At 56.4% G+C, this 14,950-nt stretch overlaps 1 protein-coding gene across 1 annotated transcript in view; it reads left to right on the top strand.

Moving 5' to 3' along the window:
* The window catches only part of AP2A1 (adaptor related protein complex 2 alpha 1 subunit), a 38,279-nt gene that overhangs the window by 21,733 nt on the left and 1,596 nt on the right, over nucleotides 1-14,950 (top strand). The window contains exons 5-20 of the mRNA XM_021711240.1: nucleotides 1,739-1,868; nucleotides 2,527-2,628; nucleotides 4,693-4,801; nucleotides 8,903-9,053; nucleotides 9,410-9,578; nucleotides 9,710-9,847; nucleotides 10,443-10,625; nucleotides 11,062-11,159; nucleotides 11,463-11,694; nucleotides 11,783-11,950; nucleotides 12,040-12,203; nucleotides 12,595-12,660; nucleotides 12,956-13,012; nucleotides 13,108-13,190; nucleotides 13,303-13,392; nucleotides 14,767-14,947. Coding sequence (XP_021566915.1) covers nucleotides 1,739-1,868; nucleotides 2,527-2,628; nucleotides 4,693-4,801; nucleotides 8,903-9,053; nucleotides 9,410-9,578; nucleotides 9,710-9,847; nucleotides 10,443-10,625; nucleotides 11,062-11,159; nucleotides 11,463-11,694; nucleotides 11,783-11,950; nucleotides 12,040-12,203; nucleotides 12,595-12,660; nucleotides 12,956-13,012; nucleotides 13,108-13,190; nucleotides 13,303-13,392; nucleotides 14,767-14,947 — 2,121 coding nt within the window. The remainder of the gene's footprint in view (nucleotides 1-1,738; nucleotides 1,869-2,526; nucleotides 2,629-4,692; nucleotides 4,802-8,902; nucleotides 9,054-9,409; nucleotides 9,579-9,709; nucleotides 9,848-10,442; nucleotides 10,626-11,061; nucleotides 11,160-11,462; nucleotides 11,695-11,782; nucleotides 11,951-12,039; nucleotides 12,204-12,594; nucleotides 12,661-12,955; nucleotides 13,013-13,107; nucleotides 13,191-13,302; nucleotides 13,393-14,766; nucleotides 14,948-14,950) is intronic.

The raw sequence follows: 14,950 nt of genomic DNA on the forward strand, positions 1-14,950 counted from the left end.
ACAAAAAAAAAAAAAAAAGTGTATCCGGAACACAGCTGCTTGTCACCTGCACGGCAACCACCCCAGGGCTGAGATCCCATCGTCTGCCACCTGGACTTGTGCTGTTACCTCCTCTGGCCTCCCTGCCTCAGCCCTTGTCCCATAAAGTCTGTTCCCTCACAGCAGCCTGAGGAACCCTCTAAAACCCTAAGTCAGGCCAGGCATGGTGGCTCGTGCCTGTAATCCCAACACTTTGGTAGGCCGAGGCAGAAGGATTGCTTGAGCCCAAGAGTTCAAGACCAGCCTGGGCAACACAATGAGACCTCATCTCTACAAAAATGAATGAATTAATTAAAAAGTAGCCAAGCATAGTGGCGTGTGCCTGTAGTCCCAGCTACTTGGGAGGCTGAGGCAGAAGGATCACCTGAGCCCAGGATGTCGAGGCTGTGATGAGCTGTGATAGTGCCACTGCCTGGGTGACAGAGTGAGACCCCAACTCAAAAAAGAAAAAAAAGCCTAAGTCAGATCTGATAATGTCGATAAAAAATAAACCCATTTTCTCCGTTTGTTTTGAAAATAAAAGCAAACAGGTTAATCCATATTGGGGCCTATAGTAGCACCGGGTGGGTTGGCAGGGACCTGGGGCAGCTTTCACTGCTGCTGCTTTGTCACGTTGCTTCTCTGCTCTCCACCTGCAGCAGCTCTGTCTCTCCTTGGGTAAAAGCCACGTCCTTCCCGCAGTCCCCGGGTCCTTGTGCGATCTGGCTCCTTGCTCCCTCCTGTCTTGTCTCCTCAAGTGGCTCACTTGGGGTACCTTCGTGCTGCTCCCCCTGTGCACAGGCCCCTGCCTGCCTCAGGGCCTGGGCATAGGCTGTTCCCTCTGCCTGGGACATTCTTTGGCAGAGGTTTTCAGTGTCTTCTCATTAAGTTACTCAATTTTCTAGCTGGGCATGGTGGCTCACACCTGTAATCCTAGCACTTTGGGAGGCTGAGGTGAGAGGATTGCCTGATCCCAAGGATTCGACACCAACCTGGGCAACTTGGTGAGACCTCGTCTCTACAATAAATCAAAAAATTAGCCAGGCCCAGTGGCACGCACCTGTGGTTCCAGCTACTTGGAAGGCTGAGATGGAAGGACTGTCTGAGACCAGCAGGTTAAGACTGCGGTGACCATGAGCGTGCCACTGCACTCCAGCCTGGGTGACAGAATAGTACCAACTCAAAAAAAAAGAAAGAAAAAATTACTCATTTTCCTGTTCTCTGTTGCCTTATCAGAAAGGCCTTGTTCCAAAGTCGCATCCACTCACTCTGCTCGTACTTGCCTCAGTTTACCCCAGAGCACTGAACCCCAACAGTATTTGATGTATGGAAATTGCTCAGAGAGATCATAAGCCCTATGAGGATGGTGCTTGAGCCTCTTTTTCTGCTGCTCTCTCCACAGTACCCTCTACAGTGCCCGGTGCTAGCGGGCACTCAGCAGGTGCTTGGTGAATGAGTGAAGGTTCCAAGCCAGGCTGGACATTCTGCTCAGCCTTGCCCGTGAGCCCATGAGGCTGCTGAGGGGGAACCCATTTTGCAGATGAAGACACTCGAGTCCTGGGTGGCGAGGGCAGCCCCAGATCGGATCCTGGGTCTGCCCAGTTCTCTGTGCCTCCCGCTGGCCATGTACACCGAGAACTGGGAGTGAGAGAGGAGGGAGGTGTGCGAGGATGGGCTCACACTGACCCCACTCTCCCCTCCCTGTGTTGTGTCCCCACAGGGACAGCATGGACAGCGTGAAGCAGAGTGCAGCCCTGTGCCTACTGCGACTCTACAAGGCCTCGCCTGACCTGGTACCCATGGGCGAGTGGACAGCCCGTGTGGTGCACCTGCTCAATGACCAGCACATGGTAGGGCCCTGGCACTGAGACCCTGGGCCACTGCCCCAGGACCCCCCCACCACGCCCACACACCCCCGGGTGCCTGGGACTCCTGCCTCTGCCCTCAGATCCCCTGGATGCCAGGGGTACCCCATCTCCATCCCTGCCATTTACCTGGGTACCCAGAGACCCTGACCTGGTGTTTCCAGCATCAGTACCTGTCCAGAAACCTTCCCACTCCGTCTCTGATGCCCACCTGGCTGCCCAGATATCCTGTCTGGTGACCCCAGCACCCATCACTGACAACAGGCCCTTGGAAAATTCCAGCCTGTTTCTGATGCCTGGAGATCCCCTCAGTAACTCCCATCACCTGCCCAGTGAGCACAGAAATCCAGACCTCTGTCCTACCCCCACTACTGCTAGTCCCTCTAGGACCCCCACCCACCTAGTGCTTCCTACCCAGATGCCTGGGGCCCTCCCAGGGGCACCCAGACACCCAGGTCAGTGCTGGCCACGGTTCCAAGGCCCACAGCCTCCTTACCTCACCCCTAAAACACATGCAGTGACATTGTCCACACCCCACCCTGTCTCACTCCTGAACCCTGCTCTCAGATCCTCAGTCTGGACCCCTGTCCCCAGTGGGCTCTCCCCTCAGGGCCCTGACCTGCCTCTCTTCTGTCCCCTGCAGGGTGTGGTCACGGCCGCCGTCAGCCTCATCACGTGTCTCTGCAAGAAGAACCCAGATGACTTCAAGACGTGCATCTCCCTGGCCGTGTCTCGACTTAGCCGGGTGAGTATGACCTAGGCAGTGGCTGCAGGAGGTATTCCTGGTGTCCCTGTGCCCTCTGACACCCCTCTGGTCCCCCTCCACTCCCCAAGAGTCAGCCCAGCCCAGGGGCTAGAAAATCAGGTTCTGAGCCAAGTTCATCCTGGCTTAGCCACTTCCTGGCTGGGTGGCCTGGGCAAGTGGCATCACCTGCCTGGACCTCAGTTGCCCCCTCTGATCCATGGGATGATACTAGTGCCTTCCTCACAGCATAGCTGCTGTGATTAAAGCTGCCATATGGGCCGGATACCATGGCTCACGCCCAGCACTTTGAGAGGCTAAGGCAAGAGGATCGCTTGAGCCTAGGAGTTCTAGATCAGACTGGATAACATAGCAAGACCTCACCTCTGCAAAAAACAACAGCAAAATGAGCCAGGCATGGTGGCGTATACTGCAGTCCCAGCTGCTTGCAAGGTCGAGGCAGAAAGCTCTCCTTAGCCCAGGAGGTTGAGGCATGGTGAGCTGTGATCATACCACTGGGCTTTAGCCTGGGTGACAGAGTGAGACTCTTACTAAAAAAGGGGGGGGCCACAGGGCAGGCTAAGCACCCTGAAAGCAGAACCGCCTTCGTGAGTTTCTGTCCCTAGCCCCCATCTCTTCTTCCTCCGCTGCTTTTCCTGGCTTTGCCTCCTGTTCCCTCTTTCCCGTTTATGTCCTTGTCATTCCTGCCTTCTGCCCTTCTCACCACCCTCACTCTTGTCCTAGCAACGTCCCCTGAGGCTCTGAGTGGGGTGACCCTGGGGACACAGATGAGTCAGACCCGAACTCTGCACTCAGGGCAGAGGGATGTGTGGCAGGGGAGGTGACTCAGTCACAGATGGTCCCACAAGGGCTAGTTTGCGCTAGAATGGAGGGAGCACTTAACGCAGGGGAGGTACTTAACCCAGTCTGTGAGTCCACGAAGGCTTCCTGGACGAGGCGGCTCCTTGATTGAGACTTGGAATACATAAAATGTTTCCTGGACAGATGATAGGAAGAGGCCTGAGTTCTTTCTTTCTTTTTTTTTTTTTGGAGTCTCACTCTGTTGCCCAGTGCAGTGGCACACTCACGGCCACCCCAGCATCAACCTGTTGGGCTCTGGCGATCCTTCCGCCTCAGCCTTCTAAGTAGCCGGCACTAGAGGCGTGCGCTACTGCGCCTGGCTAATTTTTTTTTTAACTTATTGTAGAGACAAGGTCTCACCAAGTTGCCCGGGCTAGTCTCGAACCCACAGGTTCGGGCAGTCCACTTACCTCGGCCTCCCAAAGTGTTGGGATTACAGGCTGAGCTACTTACTGAGCCCGGCCGAGGCCTGAGTTTTTAAGCAAAGAGACCAACACACCAGCTCATTCATTCAGTCTTGTTTCACTCATATCTGAATATTCCCGTGTGTCAAAGCTGGTGTGGAGACACATTCAGTGACAGTCGGGGCAGGGGCACATAGCAACATGGAGGTACCACAGGGCATAGCCGGAGTGCTTCCTGGAGGGAGGGGTTCTCAAGGTTGAGTAAGAGTTTGCCTTGAGGAGTGAAAGTCACATGATCTTTTGATCTTTCACTAACTGCCCACTGCTTCCCTCACCCTTCTTTATATCTGACCTTGTGTTAGGCCCAAGGGCCCAGGAAAGGGACAGAGCCATTTCCTGCCTCTGGGTAGCTTCCGGTCTTAGGGGATTGTTGCAGGGAAGCAACCTCCAGCAGGCCAGAGCTATGTGCTCTGATGGGGGTGGCTTGGGGCATAGCAGTTGGAGCCAGGAGCTGGCCTGGGCGGGGACTATCATGCCATAGCAGTTGGAGCCAGGAGCTGACCTGGGCGGGGGCTATCATGCAGGGGGAGTCTGCAGACTTTTCCTGCCCACCCAGCCACCAGCATTACTGAGAAAGATCCCCAGCTCTGGGCTTAGTCCAGTCCCACTTTCCCATTCTGTGTGCTTCCCTCCCTGAGACGCAGTTTCCTGCTCTGTAAAACCGTTGCTCTGACAGCCCTGTCCTTGGAAGCCAGTGTGTGCTCCCTCCAGCCCCCACCCATTCCTCACTCTTCCCCACCAGATCGTCTCCTCGGCCTCCACCGACCTCCAGGACTACACCTACTACTTTGTCCCAGCTCCCTGGCTCTCGGTGAAGCTCCTGAGGCTGCTCCAATGCTATCCCCCACCAGGTACGCCTGGGGCTGCATGGCACTGGGATCTGGGGGCCTCAGACTCTGCAAGGCAGGTGGGCCTGGAGGGTCTGGGCAGGAGGTCTCTTCAGCTGGGGCAGTGCCCGGTATGCAGCTGCCTCAGGGGAGGGACAGACACCTCCCCATCCCAGAGCCTACCCTGCACAGCACTGAGGATCTGACACATAGCTGGCCCCCTTCTGCGGCCCAGGGTCCCTCCAGCCCAGTGGCTAGGGGCTGTTATCACACCTGCTTTACAGGTGAGGAAACCAAGGCCTGGAGAGGAGAGCTCCGCGCCTGGGGTCATCCAGCAGGCCCTGGAGACTCCAGGCCTTACTGTGGGAGTTAGCATAGCTCTGTTGGGGGTTTTCACATTGAGAACCTTCCCTCAATGCTCAGTCATACAGCTGGTGTGTTTGAAGCTTCCACAGCGGGCCAGGGACTTTGCAGGGAGTGGCCACACCCTCCCAAAAGAGCTGGCCAGGAGGAACAGCCAATGTGATGTGTGAATAGGGAAACTGAGGCTTGGAGGTTCCAGGCAGCAAGTGGGTGGCAGAGCCTGACTCCAGAGTCTGCCCCAAACCCTTTGCTGAACCACTGGGGTCAGGCTTCCCTGAGCTTCCGCCGTCTCAGCTGTCTGTCCTCAAGGGCAGTTTTGCAGGGCCCTGCACTGAGGGGCATGGCCCACACTAGGTGCTTAGGCACTAGTTCCCTCCTCAGCCAGGGTGCTCAGTACCTGCTGTGGGCCAGGGCCGATGTGACATCTAAGCCTCAGCCAAGTGTGAACGTGTGCTTTGTGCATGCATGTCTGTGTGCATATGTGTCTGTGTGTATTTGCACATTTGTGGATGTGTCAATGTGTGTATCTATGTGTCTGTGTGCATGCGTGACCGGGTGTGTGCATGTCTGTGTGTGTGCATATCTGTGTGTGTTTGTGAAGTGTCAGTGTGTGTGAGTGTCTGTGTGTGTCCCTCTGGATGTGGAGGTCTGTGTGTCTGTGCACACGCAACTGGTATGTGCATATGTATACCTGCACATCTGAGCGTGAGCGTCCATGTGTGTCTCTGCTTGCCAGTGTGCACGTGTGTTCATGCTCCTCCCTCTGTATGTGCGTGTGTGCACACACTCATTGAGTATATGATGTCGGTGGTGCCAGAGGCCCCACCCACCTTGGAAAGCCATGGCAAATTCTGTTGTGTGGCCCTGGGGCAGTCTCTTGCCTTCTCTGGGCCTTTTTTTAACTCCATAAGAAAGGGCTTATGTCAGGCCGGGTGCGGTGGCTCATGTCTATAATTCCAGCACTTTGGGAGGCCGAGGTGAGAGGATCGCCTGAGCCCATGGGTTCGAGACCAACCTGGGCAACTTGGTAAGCCTCATCTCTACAATAAATCAAAAAATTAGCCAGGTGTGATGGTGCATGCCTGTAGTTCCAGCTACTTGGAAGGCTGAGGCGGAAGGATCACCTGAGCCCAGCAGGTCAAGGCTGTGGTGGCCGTAAGCGTGCCACTGCACTCCAGCCTGGGTGACAGAGTGAGACTCCAACTGAAAAACAATAAAAGAAAAGAAAGAAGAGAGGGCTTATGTTACATACTTCTGCCCCAGCTGGTCATTTTGGGGTATGCCCAGGACCAGCACCTCATCTACTTTGACCCTCTGCGTTGTAGGAATTGCAGACACAGCCCTGCTCTGGGGTTGGGCCAAAGGAACCCCCAACCCTGTGTCATCCTTTTCAGCAAATGATGGGGGCGCCTCCAATCGAATGCCATTTTATTTTTTCTTACAATGTGTCGTGAAAAGTTTTGATACACAAACAAGTAAAGAGATCCTGTTACTTGGACTTGACATTTTTTTTCATGTGTGCATGTCCCTATTTTTTTTCTGAAATACTTAAAAGTAAATTACAGACATCATGTTTTACTTTGAAATATTTTGTTCTGCATTACTAAAAAATGGGTATCTTCATTCCCAACTGTAATTCTGTTGCACTTAAAATGGTGCTGTACTGTTTTCTGATATCCACTGCAGATTTTTATTAATTTTCCCCAAAAATGCCTTTTAGAGTTGCTTCAAATTAGGATTGAGTCATGGTACAAGTATCAAATTTGATTATTATTTCTCACAAATCTTTTCTAATGTGGAAGAATTACACTGTTTATTTGTTGACATTCACTTTCACTCCAACTTTTTATTATGAAAAATGTTAAGCCAGGCTCGGTGGCTCAGCCTGTAATCCCGCGCCTTTGGGAGGCTGAGGTGAGTGGATTGCCTGAGCCCATGGGTTCGAGACCTGCCTGGGCAGCGAGACCTCATCTCTACAATAAATCAAAAATCAGCCGGGCGTGGTAGCGTGCACCTGTAGTTTCAGCTACTTGGAAGGCTGAGGAGGAAGGATCGCCCGAGCCCAGCAGGTCGAGGCTGCGGTGGCCGGGAGCGGCCACTGCACTCCAGTCTGGGTGATAGAGTAAGACTCCAACTCAAAAAACAAAAACAAAAACAAAACCAAAAAAAAAGAAAAATGTTAAATGGCCAGGCATGGTGGTACACACCTATAATTCCAGCTACTCAGGAGAGAGTTAGAGACCAGCCTGGGCAACATGGCAAGACTCCATTTCATTTATTAAAAAAAAAAAAAAAAAAAAAAAAAGTACCTCTGGGCTCAGTGGCTCAGTCTGTAATGCCAGCACTTTGGGAGGCCGAGGTGAGTGGATTGCCCAAACCCTCAGGTTTAAGACCAGCCTGGACAACTTGGTGAGACCTTGTCTCTACAATAAATAAAAAAAAATTAGCTGGGCGTGGTAGCATGCACCTGTAGTTCCAGCTACTTGGAAGGCTGAGATGGAAGGATTCCCAAAGCCCAACATGTTAAGGCTGTGGTGGCTGGGAGCGTTGCCACTGCCCTCCATCCTAGGCAACAGAGTGGGACTCCTACTCACAAAAAAAAAAAATTAAAAAGTTGGATTGTGGCTTTGTCCTTTCTTGTAGTCTGGAACAGTTACCCACACCATTTTTGGAGAACCCAGGAGGGTGTTGTGTTGCAGTGTGACCCTGGCCTGGATTTGACTGGTTGCTGCCTATGGTGTCCTGTAGCTTGTTCCTCCATCTGGTGATAGATTTGGGGACCACACTTTTTGCTAGCGCACCTGACCACTGTTCTGGGTACTTGATAGCACATCGCATTCCAGGAAATGTCAGTTATTGGTGTTCGTGTGAGCTTTGGCTAGCGACTATCTCAGTGGTAGGTAGCGCTGGGGGGCGCTTAGTTTAGCTTTCTCAACATTGACCTCCCATCCCCAAGGTGAGGAGGCTGGCACGGAGTATGCACACAGTTGTCTTTTACTTAGCAGAGATCTGAGCAGCACATGCGTTTTTTGTGTGTTTTTTTGATTTTGGTTTTTTTTTTTGAGTCAGAGTCTCACTCTATTGCCCAGACTGGAGTGCAGTGGCACACTCACAGCCACCACAGCCTTGACCTGCTGGACTCAGGAGATCCTTCTGCCTCAACCTTCCAAGTAGCTGGAACCACAGGCACGCACCACCACACCTGGCTAATTTTTTGATTTATTGTAGAGATGAAGTCTCGCCAAGTTGCCGAGGCTGATCTCAAACTCATGGACTCAGGCAGTCCTCTCCCCTCGGCCTCCCAAAGTGCTGGGATTACAGGCATGAGCTACTACGCTCGGCTGGCATGTGCATTCTTATCCAGGAATGCTCAGCACTCAGCCAGTCCTTGGGAGGGCCTGGGTTTGGGATGTCTCTGGGAAAGGTTCCTGGAGCTTTCTTTGGTATGTGAGAAACTTAAAGAGCGTCAGCAATGTAGAGGGGGAAACTGAGGCTCACAAGTGTGGCACCTCTTGCCCAGCAGAGTCAGAGCAGAGCAGGGTGAGCACCAGTGTCTGGAGATATGTCCTCTGCCCTCAGAGGTACCTCCTCTCAGCTCTCCTGCTGGGCTGGGGACCTGGGAAGGGGTTGGGGGAGCTGCAGGACTCCTGGGGTCAGAAGCAACCTGAACTCTCCCTATGGAAGTCGGGAATGGTGGCATGGCTCTGCAGGTTTGCCAGGTGGGTGGGGCGCTCAGCCTGGGCGTACCCTCTGTCTCCCCAGAGGATGCGGCCGTGAAGGGGCGGCTGGTGGAGTGTCTAGAGACTGTGCTCAACAAGGCCCAGGAGCCCCCCAAGTCCAAGAAGGTGCAGCACTCCAATGCCAAGAACGCCATCCTCTTCGAGACCATCAGCCTCATCATCCACTATGACAGGTGCCCGCCCGGGCCTGCTGTGACCTGATGCTGGGGGCTGGGAAGGAGGGACCTTGAGGCCCAGACTCCTGGGTCCCAGGCAGAGGGGCTAGGTGCCCTGACTTCTGGGCAGGGGGAGGATGGAGGCATGAAACATTACCCTGTGGAACTGGTGACTGGGCCCCTCCTGGTGCAGAACTGCTGGACGGCCCTGATGTCTGGGTCACCTACAGGTTCAATACCGGGATGCAGGGCCAGCTAGGACTTAAGACCTGGATCCTTAGGGGCTGTGGGATAGACAGCTGGGGCCCGAGTCCTCCATCTCCTCATGTCCCTGTTTCTCTCTTGATGACCCTCTCCTACGGTACCTGTGGCAGTGAGCCCAACCTCCTGGTGCGGGCCTGTAACCAACTAGGCCAGTTCCTGCAGCACCGGGAGACCAACCTACGCTACCTAGCCCTGGAGAGCATGTGCACACTGGCCAGCTCCGAGTTCTCCCATGAGGCCGTCAAGACGCACATTGACACCGTCATCAACGCCCTCAAGGTATGACCTCTCGGAGCCTGTTCTTGCCCTCCACCCTCCTCAGAGAGGGTAGGGGTTCAGAGACCCTTGGGTGACCACTCTTGTGTCAGGAGGAAGCCTAGAATATTCCGGGCCCTACTCTCCTCCCTCAGACGGAGCGGGACGTCAGCGTGCGGCAGCGGGCGGCTGACCTCCTCTACGCCATGTGCGACCGCAGCAACGCCAAGCAGATCGTGTCCGAGATGCTGCGGTACCTGGAGACGGCAGACTACGCCATCCGAGAAGAGATTGTGAGTCCTGGGGAGCTGGACTCGGGGGTCTGAGGGAGGAGGGCCTGGGGTCCCGGGCTCCCAGGTCTGAGGAAGGAGGGGCTGAGGGTCTGGACTCCCTATTCTGAAGAAGTAGGAGATTGGGATCCTGGACTTGAGGGTCTGAGGGAGGACAGACTGGAAGGAGCAGCTGGGCCTTTGGACTCCTGGTTTTGAGGGAGGAGGGGCTGGAGGTTTGGACTCCTGGGTTTGAGGGCGGAGGAGGCAGAGGCCAGGACTCCTGGGTAAGGAAGAAGGTCTGAGAGAGGAGGGGCTGGAGGCCTGGACTCCTGGGTCTGAGAGAGGATGGGTTGGGAAGAATGACTGGGGCTCAGACTCCTGGGTTTGAGGGAGGAGGAGGCAGAGGCTGGGACTCCTGGGTAAGAGAGAAGGGGGCTTGGGTCTGAGGGAGGAAAGGCTGGGGGCCCAGACTGCTGGGTCTGAGGGAGGAGGGGCTGGGGGCCCAGACTCCTGGTTCTCCAGATGGGACAGTGGTGGTGACTCCTCCACTGCACACTCCCCTGACTCCCCCACATGCACACTCATCCACTATCCCACACCCACCCTCCTGTGGCAGGTCCTGAAAGTGGCCATCCTGGCCGAGAAGTACGCAGTCGACTACAGCTGGTACGTGGACACCATCCTCAACCTCATCCGCATTGCGGGCGACTACGTGAGTGAGGAGGTGTGGTACCGTGTGCTGCAGATTGTCACCAACCGCGATGATGTCCAGGGCTACGCCGCCAAGACCGTCTTTGAGGTCAGCCCCCTCACCCTGAATCCCCTCCACGGGACTTAGAGGCAGATCAAGAGCAGCTGTGGCTGTGAGGTCTGCCAGCTCCGGGCCGCCGTCCCACTTCCTCTTCTGCACCGCTGTGACCTCAGAGCAGCATCTTCACCTCTCTGGGCCACCCAGGGGACTGGGGCTGTAGCTCCACAGGCCTGATGTGAGGAGTCCACTGGGCACCCAGTGTGGTAGTCGTCAATTCCTGGATCTTGGTGCTTTCCCTCTGCCCCCAGAAAGGGGGCCCAAAGCAGCCCCTTTTTATTGCCTGTGTGAGCAGGGGCCAGACACTGAACCTCTCTGTGCCTCAGTCATCCCAGCCACATCCTAGAGCCTGGAGGGTTCCGTGTCGGTAGGGGGCTTGTGCTGAGCCCACCTGAAGAAGGCACTCATTCTTGTCCTGCCCTCCCAGGCGCTCCAGGCCCCAGCCTGTCACGAGAACATGGTGAAAGTCGGCGGCTACATCCTTGGGGAGTTTGGGAACCTGATTGCTGGGGACCCCCGCTCCAGGTGAGCAAGCCTCGGTCTACAGGGGAACACGTGCACTTCTGAGGGTCCAGGGCTTAGGGGCTGATGATGCTGGGACTCCTAGGAATCCTCTCAGCTTCTTGTCCCAGCCACTCATCAGGGTAAGAGAGAAACTAAGCCCCAGGAACCTGGGACAGGCCCATGCCCTGGGACCTCAGGGGAGATCAGTCCCCTCGGGCTGGCCTGTGGTCCTGGGAAGGGTCCATCGAGGGAGGTGGTGGCTCTCAAGGGGTTTTCTGGGAGCGGGCAGTGGAACCCGCTGCCCTGACACCCGCCCCTGCACAGCCCCCCGGTGCAGTTCTCCCTGCTGCACTCCAAGTTCCACCTGTGCAGCGTGGCGACGCGGGCCCTGCTGCTGTCCACCTACATCAAGTTCATCAACCTCTTCCCGGAGACCAAGGCCACCATCCAGGGCGTGCTGCGGGCCGGCTCCCAGCTGCGCAACGCCGACGTGGAGCTCCAGCAGCGGGCTGTGGAATACCTCACCCTCAGCTCGGTGGCCAGCACCGACGTCCTGGTCAGACCCGGGCTCCCGCTCCCCACACCCTGCCTTCCCGCTCCTCCTCGTGACCCACTGGAGCTCACCTGTTTCCACTGACCCCCAGGCTACGGTGCTGGAGGAGATGCCACCCTTCCCTGAGCGTGAGTCATCCATCCTGGCCAAGCTAAAGCGAAAGAAGGGCCCGGGGGCCGGCAGCGCCTTGGATGATGGCCGGAGGGACCCCAGCAGCAATGACATCAATGGGGGTGTGGATCCCACTCCCAGCACCGTGGTGAGACCCACAGGGTGTGCCCCACCAGGTGGGCTGGGCTGGGGCCAGCAGGCGCCTCCTGTTCTTACCTTCCCCTGTACTTCCTGCAGTCCACGCCCTCGCCCTCCGCCGACCTCCTGGGGCTGCGGGCAGCCCCTACCCCAGCGGCTCCCCCGGCTCCCGCAGGTGCAGGGAACCTTCTGGTGGATGTCTTCTCTGATGGCCCTGCTGCCCAGCCCAGCCTGGGGCCCACTCCGGAGGATGCCTTTCTCAGGTACCACCGCTTGGCCCCGACGCTCCTCACAGCACCCCCAGGGTGCCCCTTCTGGTCCTCTGCCCCACTTTTCCCTCAACCCCTCCCCACCGTGGGGCTCGTCCCTCTCTCCCAGTCCCTGATGCCTTCGCCAACCCTGGCTGCTGCCTCCCCTACCCCAGCCTCCTCCCTCCCTCCTGCCACTCTGGACTCTGCTGGCCCTGGCCACCCTTCAGCGTCCCTCCCATCACGTTTCTCAGCCTGCTCTTCCTTCTCTCCTTCCCACCTCCCTCTTTCTCTCTCTTTCTCTCTCTCTTTCTCTCTCTCTTCTTCGGCCCTCTTGCTGCCTCTCTGGGATTGGCTGCCTGCCACGCCTGTCTTCTCTTGTCTGCTCTGGGATTGGATGGCCCAGTGAGCTGGAGCCGCCTGCCCCCGAGAGCCCCATGGCTTTGCTGGCTGACCCAGCTCCAGCTGCTGAGTAAGGGGTGGCCTCAGGGGGTCGGGAGGGCAGACTCTGGTGTTCCCAGGGAGGGCTAGGGTTTCTGACGAGCAGCAGAGACTGGGACTCAGAGGAAAATGAAACTCGGGGTCCCATTCTCATTAGAGGCAACTGCTGGTCTGATTCTGGGGTTCTCTGAGGTTCGGTGAAGAGTCTGGGTATGCGGTTCTGGGGTCCTGTCCTTTCGGGGCTTGTTTTCTTGCACTCATGAGCTCTGGGCCTTCACTTCCAGCCCCCCAAGTCCCTTCCCGTCTGACTCCTTTCCTACATCCAGCCCAGGTCCTGAAGACATTGGTCCTCCCATTCCAGAAGCCGATGAACTGCTGAATAAGTGAGTCCTGGGAGAGATGGGGGCGGGGACCAGGGACAGGTGGGGAGCCCGAGCCAGGTGCAGATGTGCACCCCTGTCTGGCCAACCTTCCCCAGGTTCGTGTGCAAGAACAACGGGGTCCTATTTGAGAACCAGCTGCTGCAAATCGGAGTCAAGTCAGAGTTCCGGCAGAACCTGGGTGCGCCTGGGTGGACTGTGGGGGTGGGTTGGAGAGGAACCCCAGCTTGGGTGGTGGCTGGCCGGGGAGTCAGAGGAACCGGATGAAGCCCCACCTCCCCCACCCACCGCAGGCCGCATGTATCTCTTCTATGGCAACAAGACCTCGGTGCAGTTCCAGAACTTCTCACCCACTGTCGTCCACCCAGGAGACCTCCAGACTCATATCCTCTCAGGCTCGCCCTGGCCTTCCAGGTCGCCCTTCCTCACCCTGGGAAGCCCCTGTTTGGCCCCTCTTGGGCACAAGGTTACTGCTGAGATTCAATATCTGCATCTGTGAGATGGCAGTGGGCCTTGTTCCCCTGTGACAGGAGATGACAATGAATGAAGTGATGTGCAGGAGGCATGCCTTCAGGATCCCACCTGCTCTGGGCCTTCCATGTCCTGACATCATCCTCTGTCGTGCCCCATGCCCGTGATGCTCGTGCCTTCTGCACTTGGGAGTCAGGCCTGAGGGGTCTACATCCTAACTTGGGACTTCTCCGGTGTGGTCACCTGCACTGAGTCACTTTGCCTCTCTGTGCCCTCCTATCCCTTCAGCATAGACCTTCCTCTTCTCATAGGGCTAAAGATCAGAGTGGGCTGGGCAGCCCTGAAGAATAGCTGGCAGCGTCAGTCCCCTTGGCCCCTTCTCTGGGCCTCCATATCCACGCCCATGAATTTTTTTTTTTTTTTAGTTGGAGTCTCACTCCATCGCCGAGGCTAGAGTGCAGTACCACACTCGCGACCACCTCAGCGTCGACCTGCTGGGCTCAGGCGATCCTTCCGCCTCAGCCTTCCAAGTAACCGGAACTACAGGCACGCACTACCACACCCGGCTAATTTTTTAATTTATTGTAGAGATGAGATCTCGCCAAATTGCCCAGGCTGTTCTCGAACCCGTGGGCTCAAGCAGTCTGCTCACCTTGGTCTCCCAAAGTGCTAGGATTACAGGCTTGAGCCACGGTGCATGGCCCACATCCATGAAATTAGAGAGGCTAGACCCCCAAACTCAGAACCTTTTCAGTTCTTGGCTTTGCTCATTCTTCCTCCATTTCCAGAGGCTCCTGTAGGCAGCTCCATGCCAGGCGGAGTGATAGATGTGTGTGAGACCCAGCCCTTGCAGATGGGTTGTTGACTTGAATGCAGAAGATGGTAACGCTTATGGCTGCCATCTTAGTGTTCCCGCTGTGTGCCAAACAGACAAGTATTTATAGTGGGTTATGTCATCGACTCCTGAGGACGTTTTGCACACGTCCATTTTGCAGAGGAGGCCAAGGAGTTTAGTCACTCAGGGTAAGAGCTGGATTCAAACCCAAGTCGGCCTCCAAGCCCATACCATTATGTCTCAGTGCAACATGACACTGGAAGGCCCGAGGAGACAACCGGGGTGCAGCAGGGTTTCTCACACAGAAGGAACTGTGTAGCTGGGCCTTAGAGAGTGGGTCCAGGATTGCGCAACCGGGCCTCCCAAAGGCCTGCAGGGAACCCGGGTTCGTGGCCAAGACCCCCTCATCCCGCGCCCTCTGTCTCTGGCTTCCTTGACCACGCGCGGGCACAGCTGGCCGTGCAGACCAAGCGTGTGGCGGCGCAGGTGGACGGCGGGGCGCAGGTGCAGCAGGTGCTCAACATCGAGTGTCTGCGGGACTTCCTGACGCCCCCCACTGCTGTCCGTGCGCTTTCGGTGAGTCTGGCGCGGCCCCCCTGGGGGGCGGGGCCTCTGGGGCGGGGGCGGGGTCTGAG

This window comes from Carlito syrichta, unplaced genomic scaffold (genome assembly GCF_000164805.1).
Source record: "Carlito syrichta isolate Samal-C Ts95f unplaced genomic scaffold, Tarsius_syrichta-2.0.1 Scaffold301956, whole genome shotgun sequence".
In the NCBI taxonomy this organism is placed as follows: Eukaryota; Metazoa; Chordata; class Mammalia; order Primates; family Tarsiidae; genus Carlito; species Carlito syrichta.